Source organism: Aulonocara stuartgranti, assembly GCF_965226115.1.
Source record: "Aulonocara stuartgranti genome assembly, chromosome: 6".
In the NCBI taxonomy this organism is placed as follows: Eukaryota; Metazoa; Chordata; class Actinopteri; order Cichliformes; family Cichlidae; genus Aulonocara; species Aulonocara stuartgranti.
The window spans coordinates 5,397,444-5,411,470 of record NC_138944.1 but is presented as its reverse complement, the minus strand read 5'-3'; the positions used below and the strand labels follow the sequence as shown (position 1 = coordinate 5,411,470).

At 39.7% G+C, this 14,027-nt stretch overlaps 1 protein-coding gene across 10 annotated transcripts in view; it reads left to right on the top strand.

Moving 5' to 3' along the window:
* Positions 1-14,027, top strand: part of frmpd1a (FERM and PDZ domain containing 1a) — a 112,478-nt gene that overhangs the window by 74,598 nt on the left and 23,853 nt on the right. For 9 of the 10 annotated variants that reach the window (XM_082536517.1, XM_082536516.1, XM_082536513.1 and 6 more), the window contains 2 exons: positions 11,169-11,291; positions 11,597-11,760. In XM_082536517.1, the coding sequence (XP_082392643.1) occupies positions 11,173-11,291; positions 11,597-11,760 (283 nt within the window). In that variant the 5' untranslated portion in view covers positions 11,169-11,172. Of the gene's footprint in view, positions 1-11,168; positions 11,292-11,596; positions 11,761-12,180; positions 12,263-14,027 lie in introns of those variants that run through there. The other variant, XM_082536510.1, reaches the window with a different exon arrangement.

Genomic DNA, 14,027 nt, shown 5'->3' with positions numbered 1-14,027 from the left:
CACACATACATTTTTACCATGATATACATGATATTCTTACATCTAGTATTGATTTAAGCGCAATTGCCACTGAGCATCATCCCCAGAGATTAATGTCACAACCCTCTTTCACATCATGGCTATACTACGATTCCCAGCATTCACCCTAACCATATTTGACTGTTTTTTTGTGGAGGCTTGAAATTTGTACACCACACTGCTTTAAGCTGCTAGTTTTTATGATGTCAAAAATTCTTTAGACGACTTCAATGTTTAACTTGTGTGAGAGGTTGACATGGTTCACATGGAGAAGAAGATGATAGAGGGAAATTCTAATAAGCATCTATTGTGTACAATTAAACGAGGCATCTAATGAAAATAAGCTTTTAATGGCCAAAAAACAAAACCAGGAAACAAAAAGACTGTAAGAATATAAACGAAATTACACATGAGAAAATAGAACTAAACAGAGTAGGTTTAAATTGCTAGCTATGACAAACATGTGGAACATCTTCTTCACAGAGGAAAGATCACTATAGATACAAACTCTGCAAAGACTAAGCTGCAGGTAATTAACACAGGTGAAGGACGTTAGAAAAACAGGAAACAAAATCCAGAAAATTAAATGAGAAGATCAACTCAAATCAAAGTAAATAAGAAACAACCAAAAGATAGCTATCATGGCAAAGTGAATGAATAAATGTACATGAGAAAACACAAGTGTGGGGAAGGAGAAGTGCTGCTGTAGCCCCTTTAGTCAGCTTGTGTGTGTGTGTGTGTGTGTGTGTGTGTGTGTGTGTGTGTGTGTGTGTGTGTGTGTGTGTTTCTCTGCAGCATTTCTTACCCTGCCCAGCTTCAGCATTAGGTAAAACTATTCTGGCAGAGATTTTTGTTTACTTCTCTAATTTTATAGCAGACACAGCTATCTGAAAAAAAACAACCTGAGCTAATATATATGTAATTTGATTACTGTGTTAATATTGTAATGATTATAGTGTGTATTGCATATCACAGTGTTGGGGGAAAAAACAACCATGTAATAGATTTTTAAAAAACTAGGAAATGCAAACAGCACATTTATTCATAGTTTTCAGAGGATGTGTGAGGAAAAGCTCAGCACACCGGCAGTGGCATTTTACTCATTTACAGCCTGAATCATATTTTAGTTTCTAATTAAGCATTGACCGGCTAGCTCATGGTCTTATGGCAGGAGGCAGGACTCAACAAGTGGTAAGTCTGTTGTAGGGCCATGTTTAACTCACATTTTACTACACCAAACTGTAGACATTTTGTGGCATAAATGCATTCAGGGAGTCATACGGCATTAAAAAATGACTTGACTTTTCAACTAAATTTAACCGCAAAGGTTTTCTTCAGACAGATATAAAAAAAAATGCCACTAATGATCCTGATCAATAACAACGGCACAGAGCCAACCTTTTTTAACCTTTTTTGTCTGGATGAAAGCCCACTAACCAATTTCCAGTGGAAGCAAGAGTCAGATTACTGCACAGTCAAACATTTGACAAAAGTGATATCGTGTGCAAAAGGTAAATGTTTCTGAATCGCATCTTTTATCAGAACTAAAGTACATATTACACAAGATGAAGCCTCCATTTCATTGAAAAAATGCATTAAAAATGCATATTTTACTCTAATGTGACATCAAATTTGACCACACCCTATGGATCACTTTTGAGCTCTTCTAACTCTGTGGAAACGGACAGAATAACAAAGGCAAAAACGTCATTCAACAGGAAAATGACACCATCATGCAGTGTTAATCTAAATAATGTTCTATAAATACATACACATTTTAGCATTGGATTAGAAAATAAGCTCCACTTTGAGCTGTTGCTTGTGTGTGTGTGTGTGTGTGTGTGTGTGTGTGTGTGTGTGTGTGTGTGTGTGTGTGTGTGTGTGTGTGTGTGTGTGTGTAAGCACACTGATGAGCATCATTGTATCACAAAATGAATTAAAAATTGTACTGAACTGGATGGTACTTATCAAAAATAACATAACAAAGCAATTGTATCAGGTGTAATAGACAATTTTCTGGTTTCTTCTTTCAGCTCCATTTTTCAGTATCGTTGAGACACAGAGAAAGCAAGAAACAGATGTGAGAAATCTGATTCCTCCCACATGAGCAATAATCTAATAGAACGAGATGGAAGGGGACACATGATTGAGTGATGACATGGTCAGTAGTTGGATGGCTGCAAGACATTCATGGGTGAAAAGGAGGGAGGAACAGAGTTACATGGACAGCACATCTTAGTTCCTGGTTATTTTGTTTATCATGCTTACTCACATTGATGTCATAAATATAATGTAATTAATTGTGGGCAAGTTTAGAGGTGATTCGGTAGACCTGAAGTTATTTTTTTGTACGACGAGTACCTCATAACACCTGTCCCAGCAGCAGGGTTGCCAGATTGGCCCTGCGTTGGAACTCTGCCAGAAACGACATGCAGGTCACTGGGTAGTGCTAATACTTGGCAGTGCATGCTGTTGCTGTCAGTACAGTAGAAGTATTTGTTGTGTTGTGGACAAACCACAAAATTATACAGTGTCTTTTCAGCTCAAATTCCAAACTCTGTTTAAATTTACATTGTACATACATTATTTATTAATGTAAAAACATTTTTTATTCATTGTCCTAAGGTCAGTTCCTGACTGTGTGCACAAGTTCCATTCATAAAAGATGATGGGAATGAAACAACATGTTAAAGCAGGTTCTGAGAGTCGCTTTTGCATCTTAAGCACCTGTTACCTGTAAATCTCCTAAGGCCAGTCTTAAAATCATGGACAAAAATGTCTTTGTGGTTTCTCAACACTCTCCATTATCTGGATCATCTAAAAGTATTGCTTTGGTAATGCAAAAAACCCAACACAGATTCTGGTTGTACTTCCTGGTTTTTGTATTAAGATGATGTTTCCTAAGTAGAGGCTATTACGTGAATCAAAACAAAAACAGCAAAGTCTATCAAAGATAAAGTCACTAGATGAGAGGTGGAATTATACTTTTTAACACTATCAAATTTTAGATCATGGTCCATTATCTTAGCATTATTACTGGCTATCATTAGGCACAGTGATTCAGGTACAAATAACCTCACAATGCAACATGTGATGGACAGACAGGAATAAAAATGGGATAGATGGACACAAATATATGATATAAACATATATGTTTATATTTTACTGTAAAGTAGAGCTCATTGTATCTGGCTGATTCCAACTACACTACTGGTCAAAAGTTTTAGAACACCCCAGTTTTTCCAGATTTGATTGAAAATCATACAGTTTAATCTCTCACTGCACTCTGAAATGAAAGCATGGTACAAATAAGCAATTGGAGTTGAAAAAGAAATCATAGAATGAATATATGGACCAAAATGTATTCTAAACTGTTGGCTCATCAAAGTAGCCACCTTTGGCAGATATAACAGCTGAACACCCGTGCCATTCTTTCTACAACAGAAATCAAATATTCTTTAGAAAGCTCTTCCCATATCTGTTGCAGAAGTCCCCATAAATGTGCAGCACTTGTAGATTGCTTTTGATTTAATTCTTCTGTCCAGTTTATTCCAAACCAGCTTGATTGGATTTAAGTCTGGAGACTGTGCTGGCCATTAAATGTTTTCAAGCTTACCATCTTGTTTTTCTTTCCTGGGGTAGTTTTGGAATAGCTTGAACTTGTGTTTTGTGTCATTACCTTGCTGTAAGATGAACCCCTGACCAACTAGGTGCATACCAGATGGTATTTCATGGCGCTGTAGAAAGCTGTGGTAGCCATTTTGATTCAGGCTGCCTCCTACTCTGCACAAGTCACCGACCCTGGATCCATTAAAAACAGTCCAGACCATCACCCTTGATCTCCAAGTTTGACAGTTGATGCCACACACTGTGGAACCATCCTTTCCGACTCGATGGCGTACAAAGATCCTGCGTGATAAACTGAGGATTTCAAATTTTGATTCATCAGTCCATTATACCTTCATCCAGTCTTCAGTAGTCCATTGGCAGTGTTGCATGGCCCAGGCAAGCATCTTTGTCTTATTCTGATGTCTTAGTAATGGCCTTCTTGCTGCAACTTGTCCTGTCAAACCTGCAGCATAAAGTCTTCTCTTCACAGTTGAAACTGAGACTTACAGTAGCTTGCAAAAGTATTCCCCTTGAACTTTCCCACATTTTGTCACATTACAGCCACAAACATGAATCAATTTTATTGGAATTCCACGTTAAAGACCAACACAAAGTGGTGTACACGTGAGAAGTGGAACGAAAATCATACATGATTCCAAACATTTTTTACAAATAAATAACTGAAAAGTGGGGTGTGCGTAATTATTCAGCCCCCTTTGGTCTGAGTGCAGTCAGTTGCCCATAGACATTGCCTGATGAGTGTTAATGACTAAATAGAGTGCACCTGTGTGTAATCTAATGTCAGTACAAATACAGCTGCTCTGTGACGGCATCAGAGGTTGTCTAAGAGAATACTGGGAGCGACAACACCATGAAGTCCAAAAAAAACACACCAGACAGGTCAGGGATAAAGTTATCGAGAAATTTAAAACAGGCTTAGGCTACAAAAAGATTTCCCAAGCCTTAAACATCCCACGGAGCACTGTTCAAGCGATCATTCAGAAATGGAAGGAGTATGGTACAACTGTAAACCTACCAAGACAACGCCATCCACCTAAACTCACAGGCCGAACAAGGAGAGCGCTGATCAGAAATGCAACCAAGAGGCCCATGATGACTCTGGACGAGCTGCAGAGATCTATAGCTCAGGTGGGGGAATCTGTCCATAGGACAACTATTAGTCGTGCACTGCACAAAGTTGGCCTTTATGGAAGAGTGGCAAGAAGAAAGCCATTGATAACAGAAAACCATAAGAGGTCCTGTTTGTAGTTTGCCACAAGCCAGGTGGGGGACACAGCAAACATGTGGAAGAAGGTGCTCTGGTCAGATGAGACTAAAATGGAACTTTTTGGCCAAAATGCAAAACGCTATGTGTGGAAAACGAACACTGCACATCACTCTGAACACACCATCCCCACTATCAAATATGGTGGTGGCAGCATCATGCTCTGGGGGGGCTTCTCTTCAGCAGGGACAGGGAAGCTGGTCAGAGTTGATGGGAAGATGGATGGAGCCAAATACAGGGCAATCTTGGAAGAAAACCTCTTGGAGTCTGCAAAAGACTTGAGACTGGGGCGGAGGTTCACCTTCCAGCAGGACCTCGACCCTAAACATAAAGCCAGGGCAACAATGGAATGGTTTAAAACAAAACATATCCATGTGTTAGAATGGCCCAGTCAAAGTCCAGATCTAAATCCAATCGAGAATCTGTGGCAAGATCTGAAAACTGCTGTTCACAAACACTGCCCATCTAATCTGACTGAGCTGGAGCTTTTCTGCAAAGAAGAATGGGCAAGGATTTCAATCTCTAGATCTGCAAAGCTGGTAGAGACAGACCCTAAAAGACTGGCAGCTGTAATTGCAGCAAAAGGTGGTTCTACAAAGTATTGACTCAGGGGGCTGAATAATTACGCACACCCCACTTTTCAGTTATTTATTTGTAAAAAATGTTTGGAATCATGCATGATTTTCGTTCCACTTCTCACGTGTACACCACTTTGTGTTGGTGTTTCACGTGGAATTCCAATAAAATTGATTCATATTTGTGGCTGTAATGTGACAAAATGTGGAAAGGTCCAAGGGGAATACTTTTGCAAGCCACTATACTTACTACGACCACTATTAAGCTGTTGTCCTGTGAGCCGCCTATCACGCAAGCTGTTAACTTTCAGAAACTTGTCCTCTGATTCAGTTGAGGCTTCTGTTTCTGAGCCTTTTGATGGTGAAGAAAACTGTACTCACTGACACCTTGACTTTTGATTTTGCAATTCCTCTGTAGGAAAGACCTACATTTTAAGTGTTGTGATGGTCTGTCTGTCTTCCATTGTTAATTGCCTTTTTCTCGCCATTTCTGTTACAACACACTACTTTCTGCAGTATAATACTGTTCAAATGATGGTACCAGAGTGTGTTCTAACCAAGAGGGTTGTAAGTAATCCAGAAAGGTTGGAACACCTGTAGGAATCAGTAGCACCAGCTTTCAAGGCTTGATCAACCTCCATTGCTGCAGAACAGCTTTAAATTGTTAACCCATTTTGTGTACCTTGAAATAGGACTTTTTGTATAATTCTGAAATGTACATTACTTTAGAGTTTTAGGTAACCTTACCTTTTTTTTAACCTCTGGCAGGTCACTACTTACCTTTGTACCATTTCTAGCTATTCATTGGACTTGAACAACTTCAACTGCAATAAATAACTGGAAAAATTGGGCTGTTCTAAAACTTGTGACCGGTAGTGTACGCAAACAAGTAAGATGTCAACAAAATATCACGATATTACAAAAATCATGAATATGTGTTTTCCTTTTTTATACTGATAATGTGGTATAAAAATCACATAAAAGTGGTATAATATTTTTCCTGGGTTGTAAGGCGGTGCATGACTAAACCACACTGAAGTATCCTCTAAACACTTGCCACATGACATGCAGCAAGTAGTCACATTGCTCATAAAGCTCACAGGAAACTCACCACACATATGAGACATGCATATTATTTAAAACATTTCTAGAAGAAAAGTCACACAATACTTAGACTTAACTCAGTGATGAGAGCAGCATTTATGTCAAAGTACGGTTCAAGAAAAACTGCTGTATTTTATATTTTTCTGTTTAAATCCACGCTTAAAATGAAGTCCCTTTTTTAAATGTTATGTTATGTTCTCATTATTAATATGCACTTGCATATTAATAATCCTCATGCTAATCTATTTCTTTGTTGACTCTTTGTGACCATGTCATAAAAATAAATAAGCAACCTGCAGCAAATATCACACTGACGTATAGTGAAGTCTCCTTAAAACTCATCACATATGGAAACTTGTAAAAGATCACTCCTCATTGTGTTTAAATATACTGGGTAAGCCTAATTTTTTGAAGTGCAGGGCTGATCTTTTAGCTCAATGTTAATAAGATTATCATAGATTTAATGTGCCACCAAGTGAAAGCAGAAGTAAAAAGTGCAAAACACAGAGTTCCCAAACAGGATACAACCCGAGCTGACAGACATGTGACTTGTACCACTACGACACCAAGAGCCTCCGACTCTGTTCCTGTTTGCTGCACAATTGTGATGTATCAAGATGCCAGTGTCCCGTGCATTCTTTCACATTACCATACGCATTTGATTTCCCAAGATGAGCACATGATAAATTCACATAGTTTACTGTATTGTGTAGTAAAGTAGAGCAAAACAAACTAGATCTAAAGAACAACAATCTAGAGGTGTAGTTTCACAATTCAGCCTGAAATATTCCAATAACAGTCCATCCTATACAAATCACACGACTGAAAATGGATAAAATTCCTATTTTCTTAACTTTTCATTACGATAAACCAGGAGTTAGAGCTTTGAAACACTAACAATGGAGCTAGAATATTTATGAAAGAGATATTTGACATGTTGTATCATTGATGAGAGAGGAAAGTACAGTCTCAGTTTCCTTTGCTGCCTTGATTTCTGCCTTGAATATGTCCATTGGAAAATAGATTTTTTCCTATGTTTTACTGTAGTGAATTTAATTCCCTGGGCTTGTACTTCATCAGTATACTCAATCAAAGCTACTTAGGAAGGAAACCATGTTTATGGGATTAGAGGGGATTGGATGTAGATGAATGCTTTGTCCCAGTGTTTGTATTTTAAAATGCACAGACATTTGGCTACGATCCATCCCTGATTAATCTACTTTTAGAAGTAAGTCACTGCTCTGTAAATCCATTACTTCAGTGTCTCGGGGTCTGTACCTTTTCTTATGTAACCATTTAACTTGTGTGATCTTCGTGCTGCTGCGGTTCTTGGGTTAGTCAGTCCCTAGCAAAGCTGAGTACACTTCTGTTTTGGGTCTGTGCAACCTGAGAAGTGAGATACTGCAGATGAAGCAAATCGGTAGAGTGTGATATGGAATAGCGAGAAGTGAGGTGCCGATAGGATGAGAACAGAGGGAACAAGAGGAGGAGAGAGTTATTCACAGACAGATGGATGGATAATGTACTTATGAGTCAAGATCCCCCAGGAGCCACTGCTGTCTGCTTATGTCACTCACCACTTTCATCACTAAGCCCGCCTCCTGTCTCACCTTCTATCACACTTGCCTGTCTTCTGCCCTTTCATTTAGTTTCCTGTACTTGTCACACATTTCCTCCCGTCTCCTCTCCTCTCTAATCTTTTGTTTCCTCTATGTCCATCATTACGCCCATCTGGGGGAAATTCCTTCCTGCAGCTGCTCACTGGGAAGGCCTTGTGAGATTATTCACTCATTGATTACATCTCTGAGTCCAAACTTTATTCATTAATTCATCCATCCTTCTGCTCATCACCTTGTCACAGGGCTAACTGTGCTTTACGTCATTGTTCCATTCAGAGCATCTCCTTATCCATTCATCAACCTGTCCAGTTACTCATTGATTCTATATGAAATCATTATCATTAATACATTTCCAAAATAAATCAGTCATTCATTCATTTGTTCACTTTTTCATTCACCCCTGTATCATTCATAGTAAGTAAGGTGATTCTCCATGAATGCTTACTGTCAGAGAATCTCTTTCCCAGTCATAGTCAGTAGGTTCAGCCCGTAAGGATGTGAAGGGGGTATAAGGTATCAGCTAATGCCCAGGTCTTTGTCTGACTGCTTCAGTCATCTGGGAGGAAGGTTGTGTGTGTGTGTGTGTGTGTGTGTGTGTGTGTGTGTGTGTGTGTGTGTGTGTGTGTGTGTGTGTGTGTGTGTGTGTGGTTAGGGAGTGAGGGAAGCCAGATTTATGGTCCCATGTTGGTTTCCATTTGCATAGCTCTTTGGTTGTGCAGAGAGAGGGATTGTGGGAATTCGGCCAGTGCAGAGGTAGTGGAGACTCACTTGTGTGCACTCCTCCAAAAAGCCAACAGAGCGTTGTGCATAGGTAGAATCCTGATTGGTTGAAAATTGAAACAAAAGGGGACCACAGAAGAAGAGCCATGAAATGGCACTCTATCAGCAAGAAGTTCTTCAAATATGGTGACTGTTGTCTTTTCTGTGGCAGGGGCTAACAAAGGACCAACAATGGCACAAACATGAGCACATGTAGCACAAATATACTGGTCCACATTCCACACAGTATCAACACTGCCACTGGGTGACAGCTAACAGCTACAGCATGTAGATGTGCATCTGCAAAGCTCTGCCTAGCATCTTCAGGTGCTACATTTAGGCTTTTTGAAAACCTGTTACTTTTCTTAAAAGACAATGGATACACCTTTCATCACACAATTAAGTGTGTTACATTTAATTAATTTAATTAAATGTGTTACATTTAATTGTATCAGTGGAGCCCAACCTATGGAACTGTTATTTTATGTAGGCACATGATCCATTTACACGATAAAAGCAGATCTGTAATCTGTAATGTTTCAGATGATATTTCCTACACATCCACTACAAATCTCATGTAGTTTGAGCTATTTAAGTTGTGTAGCTCGCCTCCTCTTCAGACCACTTTGTAACCCACCTTTACCTCAGCTCCTCCTGTTCATGATGTGCCTGACTTAATTGCTGTCAACACTACAGTTACTGATGACTGATCTTGTTTTTCTCACCCCGTTGCTTCACTGAATGCAACATTTCCTTTTGCTACTATCATCTGCCTGCACTGGATTTTATAGCGGCATGTAAGAGATGCATATGGTGGAGATCTGCTTTACGAACACCAAAATTGACTGGCTGCAGCATGAGTAAATGTTTTGTGACCACTCTTGTAAGGTGCAGCCATTAGGGAGACAATCCAGAACCCCTGTTTTGAGGAGACGTGTATTTTAACTTTCATTCAACTGTTACGAGGCATCAGCAGCAGAACTTGATATTCTGTGTCAGCAAAGTGATGTCATGCTGCTTTTCTTTGCTGACATGTTGCAGAGGGAATTGTCAGGAAGAAAAATGCCTTTCTTACTCTTTTTTTTTTCAGCCTGCTTAACATTCTTCTTAGAACTGACTCAACTTTCGCACGGGTTTGCGCACAAAACAAAAGCTAGAATGTCCAAAATTGTGGAGATTTCCCCAAGTCTGTAGGTCTTAATGAGCTCACATGTGCATGTAAGCTGATATTGTATTACCTCAAATACTGTATGGCTCCACAGAGGCCCATTAACTTAGTATTGCATCATAGGCCCGTGCATTAGTCTGACCGAGCCCCGCAGACGCCAGAGGTGTCCCATGTCCATTACATCTCTCTCACCAACCAACAATCATTTATAAGTACCACCTGTCTCACAGCAACACAACAGGGACACATTTAAGGGAAACACCATTGTTATTGGAATGATAAACTACCAATATTGATGTTTATTGAGGCACCATGCAGTAAGTGATTGGTTCATAATTTGGGCTAAGAGCCTTTTAAGTAGCATGATGCAACAAGTAACATCATTGCTGGCCTCAGTTGAAATATTAAATATCTAATACCCAGTGTGTGTGTGTGCTTGTGTGCGTGTGGGTACTGTGTCTCCACTTACTGTTTTTCCTTTATTTTTTTGCAGGGTGTTTTCATTGAATTTGTATTCTGCATACACTAATGTAATAGAGTCTGATTTGTACCCCTAACATCATCATATCACAGCACAGATTTACGCATAAGCACACAAATGCCATGTGCAGGATTGTTTGCATCTGGAGTGTAGTCTTAGTGTTGCAGCTGGGCTTTCTTTAACACGAAGCAACAAAAGCTGAAAACTGTAACTCTGACCAGCTCCCTGGAGCTCTGGCTGAAGAGGGATTGTCTCTCCTGTCATGAGAGTGATTAAGGGCTTACACTCTTACATTTCATTCTAGTCAAACATGTGCTGCAGCTTTGCCAGGTATTGCCTCTTGTGTTTGCACACTTTTGTGAACGGTGCTTGTGGTCTTAGGCTTGTTTGTCACGTTCACCTAGAGGGAAAACAACCAGGAAGCTCTCCAGCCTCCTGTTTAGATTCTTTTATGAAACATTTACATTGTACATTGCATATTTGTTTAATGTGGAGCCATTTAACTAAATCTACGACACAAATGGCTCCTTTGATCTACAACCCCTGCCAGGTAAATGGAGGTGCAGGACAGGAGCCGCTCCCCGTCTCGCAGGACCAGCCGAGTAGAGCAGGTAGTGGGACGATGGCTGAGACGGTCCAGAGACTTGGGCAGCAGATCTCACTCTCTGAGCAGGTATTATGTCTTTTTTTTGTTTTTTGTATAAATCCATTATTTTACCATTTTTACTATCTTTGATATATTTTGCCTTGAGATGCACCTGTCTACAGTCATCATCAAAGGAAGCCCATATTTGTAAAACCTTCTAAAACAGGTTCTCTCATCCAGTAACAAATAAATTAATGCTTTAATCTGTGGCTTTTCACAATTATTTCCTTGTTTTTGTTATCCCCACAAATATAAGGCTGTTCACAGTAGTACTGCTCTGTGAGAAATACAGATACTGCAGTAAGATGTTCACTCCTGAATTACTCCTCCAGGGATCGGGCTGCAGCAGAAGGGAAGACAGCAGAGTCCAGTAGCTCTGACCAGAGGAATTATCCCTTCCGCTTCAATATTCAGATCCAGCGCGACCCAAACCTCAACTCTCATGGCCTCACGCTTTCCTCCCAGAACCCGATTCTGGTGGAGGAGGTCACCTCAGGTAACGTTTGCAACAGCACCGTTCTAAGGAAATAGCCGTGACACAGATTTCTGAACTTTAAATCAAATGGGTCTCTATACTAAACCTTGTTGTGTTTATAAATAGCTATTCTATGCGGTGATCTGTAGCCCTCTTGTCCCTAAATCTACTGCAGCACTTTTCACTACCTTGGGAGTAGAAGGAGTGCATTATTAGTTTGAATCAGGGCCTTTTGTTTTAAAGCTGACACTGCATGTTCACCTGAGCCCTGCTATAGGAACCTCTTCACCAGCTTAGGCTTCTTCTCCCACAGAGACTTCATCCTACCTGCCAAGAGTCAATTTCTATTGCCACAGTCTGCAGAGCTCTAGTACTTTGTCAATGTCTCCCACCTAAAATCACACCTTTATTATTCTTTCTGTAGGTGAAAACTTACGACAGCGTTAGCCACTGTACACCTCATGAGTGGAGAGTAGCAAAGAACAAGTAATTCCACAGCCACAGCATAAATTAAAGGATTTTGGTATGTAAACCTACAGAATCATCATTTAATGCACCTCTGGTTTTATTCTACTTTATGCTTGTATAAGCTGCTATTACTAATATGTTTAGGACTGATATGTTTACTCAGCTAAAAGCTTTACTGACAACGAGGCTGTGATTGTTAGGAGGTAAAATACTGTATATACAGTTCACTCAGGAACAGAATATTGTTTGGCTCATTCTCCCTGTTGTCTCTAGAACCATGCCCTTATTTTGCATAAAGTAAATCTCCTCAGCAAATGAAGGCGTGGAGCTGTGCCAGACCCCTGCAGGCCTCTGGCCAGTGTACTGTGCAACACAAACTGACAAAAGTGAAGCCTCCAAGGCTGCAGATACTGCATACATGCACACAAAATTATATTAACAGAGGAAATGAACTGTGGTGCTTATGTGTTTGTGTGTGTGTGTTCCAAAACACATTTGGAAGGATTCAAGGAAGATGGCGTTTTTAGCCCTCGATTGAGGCTCTCAGGGAGCACATACATTCGGACGATGCACTGTCTCCAAGAATCACTTCCAGGCAAATGCCTGATATGCAATAGACGGATATGACTAAGATTAGAAGTATGGTTCGGGTTTCAAAGAGGTGGAATGTGTATGCAGCTGGGGGGTGTGGTTGGAAACCTTAAATCAGTCCTCTTAACTAAATTAATTTACAGAGATGTAAGGATTTGCCAGCACATGCTGCACAAAAGGCTTCCTCAGTCAGAACCTCGTTTTTTCCCTCTGGCAATAGCCTGCTATAAATCACTTCTAAAGCAGAGGTGAAATCTCTCCTTTAATCAGTTCCTTTTTAGAAGTCTGACGTTTAATAAATGTATACAGAATTTTTTTACGCCACACTATTAATCACAAAAAATAAAAAGGAAAATTATAAATATATAACTGGATGAAAATTTTTTAATTTCAACAGCACAACAGATTTGATTTCGGTTTGATGACACCATTCAAAATTGTTTTGCATATTTTAAAAAAAAAGAAGTATTTGTGAAAGAGATTTATCATGGAATCTATACAATTTTGTGAAGTACCGAGTACACTCCATGATTCAGTAGCGTGTAGACCCACTATTAGCAGGAATCTTTTTAAGTAGTTGTTGTCTGTATGACTTTATCAGTCTCTCAGATCATTGTGGAGGAGTTAGTCCACTCTTTAAAATATTTCTTAAATTAATTGAGATTTGCAGCTCTCTTAAGATCCCACCACATCAGAGTGGCTCAACCATGTTTTGTTTTTCTCAATTTGCGCCATTAGGTTGTAACTTTATTTTCACTGTATTGCATTTTTTTCAATCAATGGGCTATTGGAACACCTTTCTTCTTTTTCAGCCATTCTCTTGTAGACTTGCTTTTGTGCTTTGGATCATTGGCCTGTTGGATGACCCACTTTTGTCTGAGCTTTAGCTGTCGGACGGATGGCCTCATATTTGACTCTAGAATACTTTGTTATTCAAAGGAGTTCATGATTAACTTAGTGACCTCAAAATGCTCAGATCCTGTGACTGCAAAACAAGCCCAAATCGTCACCCCTCCACCACCGTGCTGGCTGTTGGTGTAAAGTGTTTGTGCTGATTAACTGTTTGTTTTTTAGCAAACTTGTCACTGTGAATTACAGCCAAGCGTATTTGGACTCTGTCAAACAAGACACAAGTCTGTTGTTTGTTCAGCTGCAACATTGCAAATTGTGCTGCCATGTTCTTGAAGAGAACAAACAGGGTTGTCATAACATAAGCTGTGTCCCAAAAC